General features: G+C 43.4%; 1 protein-coding gene across 4 annotated transcripts in view; it reads right to left on the reverse strand.

Annotated features, from left to right (window-relative positions):
• The window catches only part of CHST9 (carbohydrate sulfotransferase 9), a 97,480-nt gene continuing 76,888 nt past the window's right edge, over positions 1–20,592 (reverse strand). For all 4 annotated transcript variants that reach the window (XM_069779225.1, XM_069779223.1, XM_069779222.1 and 1 more), the window contains one exon: positions 1–3,971. In XM_069779225.1, coding sequence (XP_069635326.1) covers positions 2,874–3,971 — 1,098 coding nt within the window. In that variant the 3' untranslated portion in view covers positions 1–2,873. The remainder of the gene's footprint in view (positions 3,972–20,592) is intronic.

Below are 20,592 nucleotides of genomic sequence, written 5' to 3' on the forward strand. Positions count from 1 at the left end.
AAATTGGCCTCCATTCTTTATTAGCATGTTAAACTTTTTTCCATCATATGTTTTTTTAGAAAATATTGGTACGTCAGCCATTTTTTTGTCTGTAAATTTACAATTAATTAACACACATTCATAACAGACAAGACAAAACAAATATATAAACATCCAAAGGTTGGTGTACATTTGTTTTTTATTTAACATCTTCAGTGGCCTCCCTACAAGACAAGACAGATTCATTCAGGATTTGAGGTTGGAATCAATACTTACAAGAGCAGAGGATCTAGAGAGCTCTACTGCATCCGTGGAAAAGATGCTTTTTACACCCAGGTCAAATCCAAGTGAAATCTAAGGCAGTTTTCACATGAGTTAGGAGGCTGGATGACACAAAATCAAAACTCTGGCAGGAGCTGCTCTTTAATGTCCTAATGCATAGTCCCACTTGAGAGCAACAGTCATGAAAGTGCGTGGTCAAATAATAAAAAAAAAATTGCACTGGGTAAAGACGCATGGGAACTCAGTAACAGCCATTAACCAGCATGGTGCACAGCACTGGAGTGGCAGTGTACTGGTGTCCAGCATGGCAGTGTACCAGTGTCTGGCATGGCAGTGGCTGCAAGGAACGACCTCTCCAGCACGGTGCCCCAGGGGCTGAGCCCTCGGCGGTGGGGCAGCTGCGCTCCCCATGGTGCCCCAGGCAGAGTGGTGCAGCTCCAGCACTGCCTGCTCTGGGACGGAGCCCACGGGAAAATCAGGAGGGATTTCTGCCAGGGAAGGTGGGAGTCGGACACCATCTTGAGTCTAGAGGTGGAGGTTTAGGGACACATTGCTCACCTGAGGAAAGGCACGCTTTGGGGCAGTTTGGTGGTTGGATGTGGCATCCCAAACACTTCTGGTGTTAAGACCTAAGGGTCCGTCTAGGCACAGGAACAGCTCACACAAGTAACGGTGTGTGCCTTTACCTGTCCAAGGCATCCCTGCACCTTCTCATCAGTGCTGAACACCTGCACCTCTCCACACCTCATGGTGATGATGGCTTGTGGGCTTTTTCCGTCTCCTCTTCTGCTCCACAGCCCCAGGGAAGAGGCTGCCTCCGGCTATGGGTGCTGCTAGTCACATACAGCTCACCTCAGATTTGGGCTGCCCAGTATGCTTTTACCTTTCCCCCTCGGAGCAGCTCGTCCTGCAGTGAGGAGAGAGATGCAGAGCCTGCTCGGTTACACATTGGCACTGTGGAGGCTGGAGGTGGCTTTTTTCCTCTTCTGAGGAGAAAACTGAGGGAGAAACAAGCAGCAAAGCTATGTAGGAAATGGTCTCTCCTTTCAGCAGGGACCCACAATTACTCCTGTGGAAGGACTGAAGCCATACATTTGCCCAAGATGAGGGAAAGGACAGCAGTAATGCTAGTTGTGAGCAGTGGTTGAGAACAGAGGAAAAGGACTTTTTACTTGCTTCAGTTTCTCGCCAGGCTCTTTCCTTATTCTACAACTCGCTATATCAAGACACTGGAGCAAGATGCCCCAAATCACTCCAGGAAGCAAAGAACAGGTGTCATCTTTATTTTGGAAGGGCACAGGGATTTCTCCCTGTCCATTTTGCAGAGATCTCTCCTCCTCCTGGGACACCCTGGCCACCCATCCTACAACACCATGTGCAACTGCGGGTTGCAGAAACAACCGCATGCATTGGTCAGACAGCGCTTGATGGAGGAGAGGGAAGAGAAGGAGAGAAGGTACCTTTTGCTTTTATCACCAGGACTGTGGGACTCTGGACACAACTGCCTCTGGGACGAATCACCAATACCCATCCCACCGCATAACACTGCAGCAACTACCCCACCGCTGGGGTTTGCTGGCTGCTGACAAGACAGGAAAGACACCAAAACACAGGTGACTTCAGGAAGCCTTGGGAACAAAACCAGTCCATGGGTTTGGGAGGCAATGGGCATACATACCTTCTGTGTAACAAATCACTGGGAGCTGGGCTGATGATCGGACACTGGCAGACCAAGAGCGGTCACAGCAGTTGCAATGAATTTGCTTCTCAGTACAGCCCTTATAACGTCCCATAGCTACCACCCTAAGATTTTGCCCTATCACCAAAGATGAAGACTATCTTGAATTTTGGGACCACAGTATGCATCATGTGGTTGACTCCACTGTAAATTAAAATGTTAATTTTAATGTATGTGACAGTTCTCTGAAAGGAGGGTCATGTTTGTCAACTCTAGCGCATCAATCAAAATGGGGTAGAGGACCGGGACTTCAGATCACAGGCTTACTCAAATTTACTCTGCTCACTAGCTGAGCTGCTGTGTTATTTGTAGTTTTATGCATTTGTATTCAAGAGCATCCTTCAATAAAAACCAATCAGGTCTAAAACCAGCTACAGTCTAATGGTAATCAAACAACCAAGCCTTGCAACTGAGAATGCTGCAAATGTTTTAGAAAATTAGCCAATGCTTCTTTATTAATAAGTGACAGAAAGTAAAAAATACATTCAAAAATAGTTTCAAAAACAATTTCTAAAGCGGACACACCAAAAAGAATCATGCTACTCTGAATGCTTTTTTCTTAAACCATTAAAAGAACATTAGGTAAGCTAATGCAACAGCTGGCTGCGCTACCGCTTCCACAGCATAATCCATAATGGTAAAAGCAGCTTTTTCAGGCATTTTAGTGCAATTTATGCTGTTTACAGGTCTTTTTTTTTGTGCATTCTCCTGTAATTTAATGTCAATTGATGTCACTCTAGCATATAAAAACCCCACTAAGTCAAGACAACTCCACTTAGCAGTAACTTTGTTTCCTTTCAGGGCTAATATCAAACTAGTTGTTCTGAATCCCAAAATGATAAATATCTAATAGAAGCCTGAAGCTATTCTGGTGCTATACAATTGGTGATGTATAATTGAACATTAAGTAATCCAAGTAATAGAAGTCGTAGGTCAGCTCTCTCTCCTCCTTAGATAATTCTTTTAAGTATTGCCTCACTACTTCTGCACTTGTTCTCTCATCAGAGGAATGTCTGTCTTTGAATTTAGGAAACTTCAGCTCGGCTGGAGCACCTACGAGCTGCAAAAAGTAATTGGCGTCTTCTTCCAGGGTTTCAAACTTTCCTATAAAATCATAGTTGATGAGGCAGGGATAGCAAAGCTTACTAACTTGCTCCCAATGAATGTCCATTCCTACTGGGCGATGGGAATCTAACAAATACTGGATAAACTCCTTGAACTTAACTCCTGAACCTGTTTTCAATGCCTCTTCATTTGCATTATGTCTATACTTCTTAATTATTGCCTTCCCAAATACTGGATGGTAATAGCTGTTTGCATGTTCAAACTTATCCCTGAAGGCAGATACCAGTCTTTCCATAGGATCACGTACAAATATAGTCTTGGTGTACGTGTTCAAGCGTGTGTATATCCCTTTTAGGTCATAACTGTCCAGTTTCCTTAGATGCTTTCCATAGTGCACATCATCATGGGAGATGTTGTGTGCTGAAGCGGCGAGTCCATTGAGCACCATGAGGACTCTTTTCCAATTGGAGCAGCCTGCTTTTGGCACTTCACAGTACAGGACCTTGTGCCTGTCCTCCACATAAATTCTTGACACCAGGTGTACGAGGTGGGTTCTCAGCTGCTTTCTGCTGTTGTATTTCTTACAGAAGTCATGCAGGAAGGACCTGCGCTTTTCCTGGGTGCTATCCACATCCTTCCACTTGCCACCCTTGACTAACGTCTTGTTTAAAGGGTGCGGTGCAGGAGGTAAATACACCCCTCTGAACCAGCTGAGAGGTGACTCACTCTTCTTCTGCTGGTCAGACAGTTGGCTCACCAAGGAGGCAGCCATCACACCAAAGGGGTCAGCCTTGCCTGGCCAGTGCCTACCACCTGAGACGGCCATCTCACGCTTACTGAGGCCAGGAGGAGTCCTCCTGCTCCACGCTGCTCTCCTCGGCATCCCCAGAGATGGGAGTGTGAAATCCTGCAAACATGGAAAGGAGCAGAGCTTACAACACAGCGACAGCCCAGCCCAGCCTACTCACATTGCCATAGCAGCAAGGATGGTGGTGTGTGCTTGCGACCAAGCCACGTTTAGTACTACAAAGTCTTTTCTGAACCACTTGATCGCTACATGTAATTTAGCAACAAGCTGGGCTAATTCCTGAAATACATGCTTCTGAAGCTTACCTGTTAGGGCACAGTAGGTCTTCCTACAAAAATAAATAGCTTAAGCCACACCTTTTAAGACATCAGAAGAGGCTCATACAGGGAGGCTGATAGTCCTGGTAGGGGTGGCCAGATGCTTTTCTCTACCAAACACATTTTCCCCCATGACAGCACTGATTGAGTTGCACGGCCGCTAACAGCTCTCCAGAGCGCACCAGCACAGTCATGCTGAGAGCTGCTGGATCTGCTTCCACCGCTGTGACTTGGAGCAGTCCTTGTCCCCCAGTGGTGGCAGGGGACGAACCTAGGGCTCCTAAATAGCTGACATCAGTGGGTTTGAGCAGGGTGTAGTGACAGACAAAATCCTCCCTCCAAAAAGGTCCTATTCCTGTCACCCTACAGATAGATCATGGAAGTGGGATGCATTGGACTGCATGTGCATACAGGTGTTTGCAACGCAGACGCCTGCATCTGAGCTAGATGCTTTCACAGCTGATAAGGCAAAATAGATGCCTTTAGAGCCTATTCCATCTGACTTATTTAAACATCAACATTAATGACATCAACTAACTAAACATCAACTAGTGACCCTGCAAAGAATGTGAAAAGATGAGACTTTCCTCCCAAACATCTCCTTTAATATCCCCAGCTATCGTGCAATCCACAAGCTGCAGAAATGGCAAAGCTCAGGTCTCTGTTTTGCCATCAAATTCTTCAGGGTCTTGTATCATGCAAGTTGACTGAAGAGTTTCTCGCAGTTTGGGTATTTCTGCTCTCTCATTCCTGAGTGGATTCTCGTGTGTCTACTACGGCTTGTAGATTTTTTCTCCTGCCAGTGGGCAAGCCTGCTGCATTGGGCCATCTATATAGCTGCCTATTTTCATTACACTTCTGGAGAGGGGGGATACTGGTCAACAGGTTTTTAAACATCCTTTTGCAAATATCAGATAGCCAAACGGTTAGATGGACACACATGCACAGACTGCCTGACTGCTTTCTTAAGTCTAACTTTTTTGGAAACATATATAAGATGACTCTTCTGACATAAACTGATTAAACATTTACTGGAAAGTTGATTTGTGGACTGGCGGACCATAAGTGTGGATTTGGGCGGATGGGAAAGTTCATAGGCTGACTCAAATAAGGCTGTTAAAAATTCAGAGGGATAATGTAGGAAATGGTAATGCATGGAACACAATTTGAATTCCAGTTTGAAATAAAGCCTATGGAAAAATAAGCAGTTCCAAGAAAAGTTAGCCTATCTTGCAGTGTAATAATTTCCAATGACAAAAACAAAACCAGGGGATCAGGCTATTCTGTATTACTGCAAACCACTGACGATCAGGTCTTTGTTTTCACTGAATTGAGTAAAATGGTTTTTGTATTGGTGAAAGCAAATAAAAGAACAGAGCCATGCAGGACTTGTACATCTGTGACAGAGGTCATGTTGCTGTTTTTAGAGATGCAAAAGGATATTGAATTCTTTCAGTTTGATGTGGTCGGTTTTTCTAATATAATTTGTTTTTTTTAATTCTGTTGTCTAATATTTCATTCTTTAAAACAAATGAAACACATGTGCCTAGAGATTTATCCCTTCTGCCCTAGGACGGAAAGAATTCAGGAGCATAGTTAGTGTGTAAAAAAGTGCTAGTAGTAAAACAGGGGATGATTATGAGCCTAATGAGAATTTCAGCAACACAGTGAATGGCAGCTTACAAGTACTACTGCAGAAGCACAAGAGTTACAAATAAATTAAATGCTTTGACCTTAAAAGGAAAACCTGGAACTTAAAAAGGTGAAAATGAAAAATATGGGATACACAGAAATCAACCACACAATACCAGGCTCAACAGAAGTAGGAATAAAGTTATACTACAATGCTAAAGTAACCGAAGACTGTAAACTCATCAGTGTGGCTCTGGGGAATTTTATAAATTAGAAGACAGTCTCCAGTGATACGTAACTGTACTGGTGTTCCCCAGTGCAGAGAAAATTCAAGAGAGGGCAGCAGTACCTCATGACTTCCTATGGTACGTAATTTGAATTTAGCAGTCTATTTCAGGGGATATTTCAGTGCAAAGACACTTAAACCATCTGAATTTCAAACTAAAGCTGCTAAAATAAGCCCTACACTTTGGAGGAAACTTCAGCCTTCTGAATTCAGCCTGCCATCCTGATCTAGTAGAAGATGCCTCGGTTCCACCAAGCCAGGAGGGAAAAGGACAGACTGAAAGGTGTGTGATCTTGATTTTGTTCTGTTTCAAACAGTCCGCCTGGGATCCAGGACCAACCTCAGGGGATAACCCAAGGAGATACGAGAATAGGATTGCATTTCAGTCTCAGTAACTGTGAATGCAGCTGTAGGAACCACTACTGAAGGATTTTTTGTGGGATTAAAGACTTCAGAGAAGGATGGGCAGAACTATTCAGAGAAATCTCAGGCAACACCCTAAAGGAACAACATATGCACAGTGGGAGTCACTTGAAAGGGGCTCCCTCCAAGCGAGATGAGGCAAAAGAAGAAAGAATCTATCAGGAAAAAAAAGCCCCAAACAGAAGGAAAAAAAAAAAAAGACCTAGGGGAAAAACAATGACATGGGAAGTTCTGAGGACAAAAAAATTATCTAAATATGTAAAATACTATTAGTTGCTTCCCCTCTCTACTTCCCCTTCTCATTGAGACACATATCCCATAGTGAATACAACAGCATTGGCTAATAAATGTTATTATAAGCTCCACGAGGGATAGTGTGCTTGGAGTAAATGCTGGCTGTAATTTCCTCTATCTAAGAATGGGAGTGGATAGTGATAATTTTCAAAGGCATAAATGGCTGTTACATTGTCATGGAAGTTTTCCAACTCAAAAAAAAAGAGATCAAACCTTCCTATACACTTGCCTGAGTAACTAGGTTAGTAGCTAGTAAAAGTGAGATGAGTGAAGGGATGAATCAAGCTTTACTTTTGATGAGAAATGTTTAGCTAGGAAGCTTTCTTGGGAAACTAACAGAAATTGTTGAATAGATAGTGCCATATTTCTTAAGCAAAGCTACCTGACAGTCTGGCATATTTAGCTGCTACCACTCTTATGTGCATGAGAGAGCTGAAAGCCACACATTCTGAAAGGATTTTAATGTTTTCTGATACTAGGCTTACACAAAGTGAGGTGCCTTCTTCGGCTTCCTCTTGGTGCCAGTGACTTTTCAATGCCCATTTTATGACACTTTAAAGATCTGAACATCTCCAAGTTATGTTGATTTTTTTCACAGCAGGAACAGATCAAGAAACTTGCAAAAGCAATAAGCATTTAAAAAAAAATAAACCTTGTCCATTATATCTGTGTTCCTATGGTCTACCCCACAAACTGCTGAGCACCATTATTTTGGAAAACGCCTGAACATACACCAACAACAGGCAGCATGCAGGTAATGCCGTATCAGTCACTAACTCTGGACCCAGATCTTCCCATGCAAACAGTCCTTGCCAAACTCTTTGAGCCAAGTGTCCAAGTGCAGGGGGTGGCCATTCATGGCTTTCCAAAGAGCTGCTGAGTTTGGGAACCAGCTGCCTGGCATAGGAGATGAACTCCATGGTCACCTTGGACAGATGCAAGGCTGTCCTTGAGACATGCTGACAACCTATGCAGCAGGTTGTGTACATTTCAGCTGGGAATTAAAATCTAGTGAAGTGTTCCACCCTTGCCAGTTATTATGCAGAGTGCCTTGTTCTCCGTTTGCACTAACACGTTTAAAAGGAAGTTAAGAAATGGCCATGAGTCCAGTTTAGAAGAGCATGCATATCACCTCTGTCTCTCTTTAGCTAGGTAGGAACTGAAGACAGATTTAAAAATTAGTTTAAATACAGGGAAAAAAGGAATTTAACAGTGTTAGTGTGGTGTTTGGCTACTGGCAGGCAACTCAGTGAAGCTGCCGAAACAAAAGGCATTTTTGAGTCATTAATGGTTTCATGGATTATTTTTTTTTTGACATTTTTATTACTGAAGATTCCCTGCTCCTCCCCATCCACAACAGGATTTCTCCTCACTGTAAAAGTAAGTAGCCAATACCTTCTTTTACACACATTGAAGCTGTCCTTTCCTTTAATATCTTCAAAAGTCACTAGGGTAGAAGAGATTGAGTACTGCCAAGAATGGTTGAGACTCATCCAATTACGCTTTGTGGTCGTTTTACAATGCACAGGTGGGATCTCATCTAGACAGTTTGCAACTAGAGCAACCCGCCATGCAAAAAGATAATGATGTATTGGAAAGGATGATATTCCAGGGCTGATTTACAAAGATTTAATGCCCTGCAGTGCAGACAGTACTGTGTTTCCTAAACGCTTTAGTGCTGGATCTTCATTTTTACTAACAAGAATAATAAAATTAAGTGAGCCCAACAGAAAACATAGGACAAAGAATAGTGGAGGAAAGAAATACTCTGTTTTATTGTGCTTTTTTGTGCTGCCAGATAACTACATTGTAAGTATTAGTAATGTATGGTTTGATTCTCAACATCTAGCTAGTATGTCTTCTGTCCTAAAAGGCGCTTCCTGAAATAGTCCTCTGTGATGCTTCTTAGGAGCAACTGCATGAATCACCTGGGAGCCTACTGTGCTCTGCTTTTTACTGTGGCTTGCACTTGACTGTTGCAGGTTTGAGCGCCCTGAGGACCCTCTCAGCACTATTATACGAAATAGCTAATATGGGTGCTCTGCAAACACATGAATATTCAAAGATGATAAAAACTTCATTCCTTAGGACAAGAACAGGTCGAAATATTTCTTTGAAGATGAAACTTATGGAAAAAAATTATTTAGAAGGACAGAGCATTTGTGTTTTCTGATCAACCCAGGGAGGGGTTCTGCAGTACCTACTCTCAGAAACTTACCCACAAGAAGATGCAAAGGCCCTCCAGTGATGAAATGACAGGTTTTTGAAATACATGTTTGGAGTATATTGTATCTTCGCTTACATCCCAGTCCTCTGGTACTAGATGTGTTCAGCAGTGCCAAAGTTCAGCATGAACTGAGAGCACTAGATGCTTTATTTCACTGTATATATTTCTTTACGCTACTTCTTATGTGAGGATTATATTATAATGACCATATAATTTCAAGACCTTACTTGTTTACCTAGGATCTCTCTGTAGAAAACAGACAGAGAAAGGCTCTTCTGAGACAAGGTTAATTTTCCAATTCACTCTCTGATTCTATACTGATCAGGGAGCACATGGAGATCAGTCTCTCAGTTTAGGTATTTTGATGAAGGCAGCTTGAATACTGGAGGGCTATAAAACAAATATCCTTTTATTTGGATTGTAGGTACATGTGAGTCTTTGAAAAGGTAATACATAGTTTCAGCCTAAACCTCATTTGCTTAAAACATCAAGTTTTTCACATAACTGGGCACAGTTAGAAGGATTCCTTCAGCAGAGGTCCACAACTGTGGCAGATGGCTCAGAATTGATACATAGTTGAAATATGAAGAAAAGTTCGCATGAGTCCTATCTTCAGCAAGCCAGCACAGCCTGGAGCTATTACTACCTCACTTTAGCTGTAAAACCACATAGAACTATACTTAGACACGTACGTGCAAGTTTTCTTAAGCCTGCCAAAAGGAGGGATTATCCTTAACTTTTTTGTGCTAGAAGACTATCTGCAAAGCATAATTCAGAATGGCCAGACTCCTCTACTACTATGCTACCTGAGCTAACACGTAAATATGCTCACAACTTTCTCATATTGTAGCAGCTGTGTACTGTAATGTTGGTGAGCTAAACAAATCCCTACCGGAGCTCCCAATGGAGAAACTATCCAGGCTGGCCACAAGTGACAAGAAATATTTGCTGATGAGGTGCTTTACCTTCTGAGCAGTGGAGATAAACCTCTTGATTCATCACTTGTGCTTAAAACAGCCACTCCAGAGATAGGCACCACTAACCCCTCACCTCCCAGTGGAGTCATGAATTTTTGGCTTATCTAATTTATTCAGGGCAAATCACTACTGCTACATTCCTCACAAGCCAGAGTTGACATATGTATTCCTTGTGAACACTGCAAGTTTAGCAGAGGTACTTCTGTTAGAGATACCTTGTGGCTCATACACAATTCCATTATGGAAGAGGAAGAATGAAACAACTGTGCTTTGAACTTTCATAGTTCTTTCTGCCCCTAAAGTTCTCAAAAAACCACAAAATAGCAGCAAGCTTATCTTTCCTCTGGATTAAGATCTAGGAATATTTTACATATAGAGCCATCAGTCCTGACAGACCAAACCTTAGTATAACAGATATCACATTTTCCTATGAGGTATGTATCCCTAAAACACACATACTTGTATCAAGCATCTCTAAGATTACTCATTGATTTAGGGGAAAGAAAAGAAAAAAGAAACAAGTATATGAGGTGCTCAGAGCTTCCTGCAGAGGCTAAGAGGCAAACTTTATGGTTTGTAGCTGAAATACAATTAGGTTCAAAGGAGGTACTCGTGAAGACCGAGCCAGACACAAATGAGAATAACTGATCATTGTAAGAAAAAAAAATACTGCAGGTAAATTTTAATTAACAGATACCAGTCACTTTAAACACTGCTTTTCAAAACAGAGCTTTGTGAATCAGTGACTATTGCCCCTTGAATCTGTTAGCAGAAAGTTCAGCATCTCACTGCAGGGTGACTTGGGAGTTACGGCAAGGGCACAGACAAAGTGAGTGAAGAAGGAAAGGGCAGAGGGAAAGTGATTGGGTTTTTTTTATGCTATGTGGCCAAGTGTCAGTGAATGAGCTGGTGTGGAAAAATTTGAAAGGAGAGTACCAACCCAGAGCTGGTTTTGGAGGAGAACAACCCAGGCCCACAGGCAATGGTGAAAGTGGAGAGGCTCAGTGAGGTAAGATAAACAGTAACATTATCAGGATTATAGTAGTAGTCCCATCCCCATTTAATAAGGGGACAGGAGGAACCTGTTTGGTTTTGCCTGAGACCCGCACAGACACAAGACTCCTGGTTTTGCACAGGGCTCCCCTCCTCTCCCTGCCCCCTGCCTTCATCTACAGAAAGCACAAAGTCACCCATGCTAATGAGGCAAGACAGTCTGCACGAGCCAATTTCACAAGCTGATTCATATGGTCAGCAGCTTGGATGAAGGAAATTAATCTCTGATTTTACTTGCCAATTCTTGTTCAAATCTGGAATTAACTCCCTCCTGTTTCTGCCCTCACAGTCAAAACATTTGGTTTGTCCAAAACATGCTCAGGGTGGAAAGGATAAGAAAGGTCAAGGCACAGTTAATAGAAAAAGTACCAATAACGATGCTATTATTACCAGTAACAACTGCAACCAAGTATTGAAAATAAAAACAAGCACCCCACCCCCTTATTACTAATAAAGAAATCATTGTCAAGGTCAATCGATGGTAATGACAAATTGGCTTCTGGATAGCACAATGCTGATGCTGCTTCTCTAGCTTTCAGACAACAGTTTCATGGGGCTGGTTCTTTGCAGTATAACTTACAGATTTGTAAGTAAGCACAGAGTCATTGCAGCCCAGACAGCCTGTGTTTGGACAGAGCCTGCATCCAGTTTGCTCAGAGTGCTTGTCTCTAGATGTGTAGCTAAGACACACTGTTAATACAAGGCAACTTTTAGACCATGGACCACTTAATATTTGGCCAGATTTAGCCCAGCCTCCTTCCTATGCAGTCACACTCATTTTGGGTATGGGTAGACCAGTATGTTCGAACAGCATTTAATTCTGAGCTCAATCCTCCTCTGTGTATAAAAACTAAGTCAGCCACTGCAGTCATTGGCCAGCAATCTTCATCAGCACTCACTCTTATTTCTGTACAGAACAAAGTCATAGCAAAGCAGCTTAAACAACCTGAAATTCAAAATGGACTCAAACTAAGCACAAAATATTCATTTTATGAATATCAGAAAAAGACTCTTGGGTTACACTGACTAGTTGGTTTACTATATGTATACAGGGAATTTAAATCTGAAGATGACACTTTCAGGTAATCTCTATATATTACATATTGGTCTCTTATTTGAGTTCATTAAATAATGTTAACATGCCTACTTTTTCATAACTAAAGCACAGAAGCAAGTCAAATAACCTAAACAGTTCCCTCTGTTGACAAATGCAATTCTCAAAATCGTTACTTCCAAGTGCATGGTAATTCATATACACAGTCATTTTATGAAGAAGAAAATAAATAATGCCTCTTGCATATTCACAACTCAAGCCAGGTAGGCATTTTTGAGCACATTTCATATTTTAAACAACGTTTATTTTCCTCTCTGAAGACAAGGGCTGATGCCTGAGGCTAGACACCAACATCTTTTTATCCAGAGGTATTAGGGACCATGTCTTAGCACTTGCTGATCAACACTCACCCTGCACAGGGGAGACCCAGCTCCCATTGCCCCATCTGCATGAGTAGATATATTTCCTGGGAGTGTGATCTAACTGCTGGACATTAACTCTGGAGGTTAATTAACGCTGCATCCTGGGACTGAAACACTGGCTCCCCTCTTCCAGGGAGTGCTGCAACCACCAGACATCGGATGAGCTTTCCTCTCTCTCTCTCTCCAGTTCACTTTTATATACAGGAGCGATATAACACAGGTCTTACAGGCAGCAGAAGTTGTAGGCGTGAATCTTCTTCAGCAGAGGAAAAAAATGAACCTCAACTTCCCTATTTCAGGGAACCACTGACTTAGTTTTCACAGATATCCCAACACCATGTTAAGAAGACTGCCTGGCACACCTGTACCTCGTGTGGTCCAATCTGGCAGGTGTGAACTTTCCTGGTGAGAGACCATTTCTGGGTTTCCAACACAGTGAGAGATGAAGTGGCTGGGTTGGATCGTCCTGCCAACACTGGGGCACACCTGTACCCACAGAGGAACAAGCCTACAAGGCTCAGCTGCCTCCTCTGGAAAGGGATGAATGAGCAGAGGTTGTTGCAGATCTGGACTTGAGTCGAATTTAGGCACTTGGGTTTCCTTCCAAAGCTGCCCCCTCAAACTACAATGAAGATATAGCTATTTAAACAGTTGCTTAGGTGTTTGTTCTGAGTAGCCAAATGCAGAGCTTGGATGTCCATTAAGATACTTGGAATAAAAAAGAGGCAAAGAGCATGTATTATATGGGGAAACAATGTGATTCTAAGCCCAAAAGGTTTTGAGTTGGGTACCAAATCCTTTCCTCAATTACTTTAAAGGAATTACTTCAGCTGCAAACGTCAAGCTACAAACAAGCTGTTTGACAAGATGTTCTTACCAGTGCCAACACAAGTGGTAGCCTAGTTTAGGAGGAGTTTCAGTCACATTTCCCCATCCCATCTCTCCCCGGCCAGCACTTCCAGTTCCTGCCTGTACCCAACTGGCAGCAGTGGGCAATGCGGTGGTTCACTACCTGCATTCCTGCTCGCCAGCCAGCCCTCTGCCCTCTCCTGAAATGGATACGGAGCTGGGATACCGATGGCTGCCTTCTCCCCAGTGAGGACAAAATTTCCCCTCCGACCAGCCACCACTCTTCACGTCCCTGAGCTCTTCTTCTCTTATAACTGTGTCAAAGTTGGCTAAAATTGTCCTCGGCTTCAAATGTTACTGCAGGAGAGCTGAGAGGGAGATGGCCTGGCAGCGTGACTGGACAGGTCTCCCTGGGGCACCCAGGGCATTCACAACTAGTGAAATGTAAAAATGAGATCATAAACAACTGTACTCCTTGCCCACAAAACCCACCATCCCCTTTGAGAAGAGAGGCCTGTAATGTAATGCTGTGCTTCTGCATACATGGTAGTATTTCTCACATTAGTGGCTGTGGTAAGATCCACAGGGATTTTTTGCTGGTAAACAGAATCCATTTCTATCTTGTCTGCAGGTAAACACACTTATCTTCCAGCATAAACGAGACATCTTGCTCTTTTAGAAATAGTAAGAAAAGTTTCAGATGAGACTAGGTTCAGCTGAAGAATATTAATGTATATTCAGGCATGAAGAATTCAATTTCCCCCAAATTGCTTTGGAAGAGACGGTAAGATCTCTAGAGGTCTCAAAGCATTTTCTCCTCAATCACAATTAGCATTTAATTCAAATTAGATTACTTTATTGGTAAATAAAAAATAAATGGAAATGTATAATGCACTCTAGGTTGGCAAATATCTCAAATCTGTGTTTGCCTCCACTTATACACTTTTAAACAAGTTCATGTGTTCAATTTTACAAAAAAATATTTATACTTGAGAATTAATTGCATTCATAAATTACTGTGGGACAAAATAGGCTGTGAATTTACAAAGGGGATTATCCACTGCACACTCCCTCCTCACACTGACTGAAAGGTAGCATACCCTATTTTCACTGAAGGGGGCTAACTCATATTCATCATAGGTAAAAGAAAATACCCCAGTTTATTCTGTAGCAGTTTTTTTGTATAGCTATCCACTCGGTATGCACTAAACTGCAAGCAGTGCCACAGATGATCAGTGTGCCATCCAAACACGAGCTAGTTCAAGTGCCAGCCCTCCTTGAAGCAGAGGAATAATGAGCAAGAACGGCACTGTGGTTAAAGGTGGGTGCACTGGCCAGAACCGCAGTGTTTGGTTTTGTAACTTTGAGCAAGTCCCTTGACCTTCACACTTCATTTTTCCATGTCTGCAAAACAAGGAAAGATAATAATTGCCTACTCCATGTGAATATTGTGATTCCTAATTTCTGATTAACACTGGTAGAAAACCCTTTCCATTTTACAGAGCAAGAAGGGACACGCAGAAAGCTGAGAATCAGGATTGCAACCCAACTTCCCAGCCCATACTGCCTTTTGTTGCTCAAACCTCACACCATTTCTTTCAATACTTCTGTTGAACATCCAGTCATCTTAGTCTGTTGCATACTCTAATGCTTGTTTTTTGTCACAAGAAGAATCATTCTTCATAAAATTGAAGATATTTTTATCTTCATACACTGCATGTGTGTTCCTGTCTATACAGCCTGAGAAATGCTTTCCTACAAAAGGATACTGAAAAGGTTATCAAATAAAAGTGTCTGCTGTTCTTATTTGAATAATGCTTCCTCCTGCATTTTTCTGAAATTCACCATCTTGGTACTATATATTATTTAATCAGTGAAGGACTGTTATGTTATCTGAACTTGAAGGGGGCAGAGGATGGTATCAGGAGCAGCCCTTATCAGCCTGGAAGAAAGAAAATGTTATGTGTAGAGCAAACCTGAACAATTTTTCCTGTCCGGTTTTCCTATCTGATCAGATATCACATATTGAATGGAAAATTAATTTTTAAAAAATGCAGCTTCTGCTTACTGGTAAACAAAATGTGCAGAGGGAGCAGGAAGGATCTCATACTCAACCAGCCAGGGCTCAGAGGTGCCCACCTCAAGCATATGCCTATAAACATGTAAGTACCTGCAGGACAGCATGATGGGGGAAGCTCTCATACCTTCTCTGGGAAACCAGCATAGCTGGGTGCCTCTCCACAGTGTCTGTACACTATTGCATGCTGGACAGGGAGCAAAGAGGAGGAATTAGAGGTCTTCGTGCAGTCTCACTGGGATCACAGAGACGCAGTGGGACAGCTCACAGGGCTGGAGAGCTGCCATGGATGGATACAGGCTCTTCAGGAAGGGCAGGCTGGGACAGCAAGGCTGGGAGTCACCTTTTCAGTCAGAGAGCAGTGGGGATACATGGAGCTCTGGCTATGGACAGATGAGAGTCAGTGGAGAGCTTGTAGGTCACGACTAGAGGGCAGACCAGCACGGCTAACACTGTGGTGGGTGTCTGTGACAGACCCCCTGACTAGGAAGAAGTAGCAGATGAGGCCTTCTGCAGACAACTGAAAGTAGCCTCACATTCGCAGACTCTGGTCTTCACAGGAGAATTTAACCACCCCAATATCTGCTGGAGGAGCAGCAGAGCAGGACACAAGCAATCCAGGTTTGGGGAGTGCATCGATGACAAATTCCTAACGAAAGTGATCAAAGGCCAACAATGAGAAGTTGGCTGCCAGACTTCGCACTTACAAACATGGAAGGACTGGTTGGAGATGTGAAGTTGTGGTTGACGGCAGTTGCCATGAGAAGGTGGAGTTCTAGATCCTGAAAAAAGGGATAAAGGCAAAAAGCAGGATCATAACCCAGGGCTTCAGGAGAGCAGACTTTAGGGTGTTCAGGGACCTGCTTAGAGTAAACTCATGGCATACGGCCCTGGAGAGGAGAGGGGTCCAGGACATCTGGGTGAAGTTCAAGGACCACCTCCTCCAAACTCAAGAATGGTTCATCCCCATGAGGAGGAAATCAAGCAAAGGTAGCAGGGGTCTGCATGTGTGAAAAGGGAGCTTCTGGAAAAAAAAACCCCAAAACATAAAAAAGAAGCATACCAGAGGTGGCAGCTGGGACAGGTGACTTGGGGGAATATAGAGACACTGTCTGATCATGCAGGAATGGGGTTAGGAAAGCCAAAACCCACCTGGGAGGGATGTGAAAGGCAACAAAAAAGGCTTCCACAGGTCTATCCACAGCAAAAGGAAGACTAGGGAAAATGTAGGCCCACTAATGAACGGGGTAGGGACCTGGTGATAGACGATGTGGAAAAGGCTGAGATGCTTGATGCCTTCGTTGCCTTGGTCTTCAGTAGTCCCATGCCCCTGAGACCTATGGGGAAGTCTGGAGCAAGAAAGACTTCCCCTGGCAGAGGAGGATCAGATTAGGGAATATTTAAAGAAACTGGACATAAACAAGTCCATAGGACCTCATGGGGTGCACCCATGAGTGCTGAAGGGAGCTGGAGGATCTCACTGTGAGCCTATTCTTGATTATCTTTGAAAGGTCATGGTGATGGGGGAAGGTTCCTGAGGACTGGAAGAAAGCGAATGTCACTCCTATCTTCAGGGAGGGCTAGTAGGAGCATCAAGGAAACTACAGGCTGGTCAGCTTCACCTCAGTTCCTGGGAGCATGACAGAGCAGGGGATTATTCCTCCCCAGGTACATTGCACTTTGCTGAACTTCATGAGGTTCCCGTTTGTCCATTTCTCCTTGTTGAGGTCCCTCTGAATGGTGGCACACCCATCTGGTGTCTCAACTACTTCTCCCAGTTTTGTATCCTCTGACAACTTGCTAAGGGTACAATCTCTCCCATCATCCTGGTATGCAATGAAGAAGTTAAACAGTTATTTTATTCAGCTGTGACCCCTGGGGTACTCCACTGGTGACTGGACTCCAGCTGGACTTCGTGCTGCATAGATTTATGACGGGGAAATCATGCCTGACCAGTCTGATAGCCCTGTACAATGAGATGACTGGCTCAGTGGGTGAGGGGAGAGTACTGGATGTTGTTTATCTCAAATTCAGTAAGGCTTTTGGCACTGTCTCCCATAAGGTCCTCATGAAGTACAGGCTAAATAAGCGTTCAGTGAGTTGGACTGCTTGAGCTTAAACGGTTGTGCACAAAATCCAGCTGGAGGCCAAACACTAGTGCCCCAGGGTCGATGGTGGGTCCAAAACTATCACATCTTCATTGCTGACCTGGATCATGGGGCAGAGGGTACCCTCACCAAGTCTGCAGACAATACAAAACTGGGAGGGGCAGCTGATACAGAGGGTTATGCTGCCATTCAGAGGGACCTCAACAGACTTGAGAAATAGGTAAACTGGAACTTCATGAAATTCAGCAAAGGAGAACGCAAAGTCCTGCACCTGGGGAAGAACAACCCCAGGCACCAGTACAGGTTGGGGGCTGGACAGCTGGAAAGCAGCTTCGTAGGAAAGGACCTGCAGGTCCCGGAGAACAAGCTGACTGTGAGCCAGCAATGTGCCCTCATGGCAAAAAAGGCCAACAGCCTCCTGGGCTACATTAGGCAGAGCATTTCCAGCAGATGAGGAGAGGTGATCCTTCACCTTTGCTCAGCCCTGGTGAGACACACTGGGAGTGCTGTGTCCTGTTCTGGGCTTCCCAGTACAGGGGATATGGGCATACTGGAATGAGTCCAGTGTATAAATGGACATGGACATAGATACACTGGAGTGAGTCCAGTGAAGGGCCACAAAGATATTTAAGGGATAGGAGCATATGACATACAAGCAGTGGCTGAAAGAGCTGGGACTGTTCAGCCTGGAGAAGAGAACGCTCAGGGGGATCTTATCAATGTATATAAATACCTGATGGGGGGAGGTGGGGGAGTAAAGAAGATGGAGCCAGACTCCTCTCAGTGATGTCCAGTGACAGGATGAGAAGCAGTGGGCACTAACTGAAACACAAAGAATTCCATCTAAATGTAAGAAAATACTTTTCTACTGTGTGAGTATCAAGCACTGGCACAGGTTGACCAGAGGCTGTGGAGTCTCCGTTCTTGGAGGTACTCAAAATCCATCTGGACATGATCCTGGGCAACCTGTCTAGCTGACCCTGCTTTGAGTAAGGGGGTTAGACTAGGTGAACTCCAGAGGTGCCTTCCAACCTCAACCATTATGTGATTTTATGAAGCACATGCAAGTGAAATAATAGTTGTTTGTTTAGTGGGCTAAATGCATTAGCTCTCTTGAAGATTTTCAAATTTTTTGGGGGGGAACAAAGTAAGTAAGACTGAGGAATATGACCCCAACCCGGGATAATAGGAGCAAGGGACATACCTATTAGATAACCTCAAAGTAGCAGCACTTGGAAGCTGGCATACATGGACTGAACTTTTCCTAGCTAGGTTACATGAGAGGATGAAGGGGAGAGAGGAGAGTACTAAAGTAAACTACAGCAGTGCACAAGGAAAACCAAGGAGTTTGGACTGAACTGTGAAGTTTTTGCTCATATTAATATAGGTTTATTACACCATGTGTGTACCTGAAGCATCCTTCAGGTCACAAGCCATTCCCCAACACCCTCTTTGCAACAAACTTACACTGTCATTTAATAGAGCTTTGAGTTTTCTTTCACCTCTTTACTTTGGCAGAAAGTGTATACATACTGCCAGTACATCAGAGCTGCAGTTATCCCTGGTCCAAGCCTAGCTCTAGCAAGTATACTGCTTCATAACAGTCCTTTCTGTGTTCCTGTTTCCCCAACCCCATGTGCTGAAAGGGAAATCTCCCTGACAGAGATGTTAGAAGACTAAGAGATGGATATGCCACTGCAAGACAGTCTGCCTTGAGGAAAGAGCCCCTCAGGGACAGAACAGCGGGACAGCTATTGTGGAGCACTCTCACCAGCCTCCTGACCCAACCTGCAGCTTCACTGCAGAAGGGACAGGCACAAGTCTGAGCTCAAACACAGCTGGGAGTTTAACCCAAAAGTCTGACTGTGCAAACAACTTCAGCTTCTAAACGCAAGTACGCATAATCTCGTTAGTCCTTCAGAGCGTCTGAGAGGTACTGGGCAAAACCACATGTAGGAGTATACATTAAGACCACAACAAGAGACAAATCTGAGTGGTAAGGATGAAACATAAAGGATTGCCTTAAGACACATTTTGACTGGCAGTCTGCAATGTGTTTTTTAGCCAAGACTGTTACACAGTTAGAAGCACAAGGTTTGTTCTTGTTTCCTTGCATTTCCCTTAGCAGTAGTTAACATGCTACAGCTAATCAGGCTGTACATCGGTGCCAGGATTTACCCTGAAGTTGCAAAGGTGGTTAAAAACAGGTATTGAAAAGCAGTTCACATTTCTGGATGTCTCTGCTCAAGCAGAGTGGTAGATGGCCACTGCTGTTAAATGAACATGCATACCTATACACATAAATGACAAAAAAGGTGCTTTAAGAAAACCAGCAAATGCCTTGTGATCAAAGGGAACAAGAGCCAGTGAAGATGATAACTGTAGTCAAAGGTTTCTGGAAGTAGATACTACCTTCATGTTTTATCTATGTCATATTTTGCCAAACTTTGCTTAGGCTTTAGAAAGAGCTAAGAATCCCACAGAAACAACCGTGGTCTTCACGATGCGAGAGGTCCCAGATACCCACAAATAGTGAGGGGTTTACCTAGCAGGAGATCACTAGGACAGCAGCTTTATCATTTCCCCATCCTCTCTCTGTTTCAGTCACCTCTCAACAAGACACTTCCTGCTATTTGCTCCTTTGCACTCCTGCTCCTGTCAAGTTGTAACATCATTCATCTTCTGCATAGCCACTTCTCCCTCACTTAGATTTCTGGCAGCCAGTTTAACTCAGTGTTGTTGCACTGACTTGAACGGGACTACAGGATCTTCAGCCAGACAAGTATCTTATCCTGCATATAAAATTTCAAGTTCAGTATTGAAAATAAACTGAATCCTTCTATGGGAGATACTCCATAAGGATCAACCCCACTTCTAATCTTTTTATTGAAGTAATATTACTACAAATCAAATATGCAGTGCCTCTGCTATTGTGGCCTAAATTATAGACTTGAAAATTAAATTGATTTCTAATTTGAAACATTCTCCCATTTCTTGGAAG

The sequence above is a fragment of the Haliaeetus albicilla genome, chromosome 3 (assembly GCF_947461875.1).
Source record: "Haliaeetus albicilla chromosome 3, bHalAlb1.1, whole genome shotgun sequence".
NCBI classification, from domain to species: Eukaryota; Metazoa; Chordata; class Aves; order Accipitriformes; family Accipitridae; genus Haliaeetus; species Haliaeetus albicilla.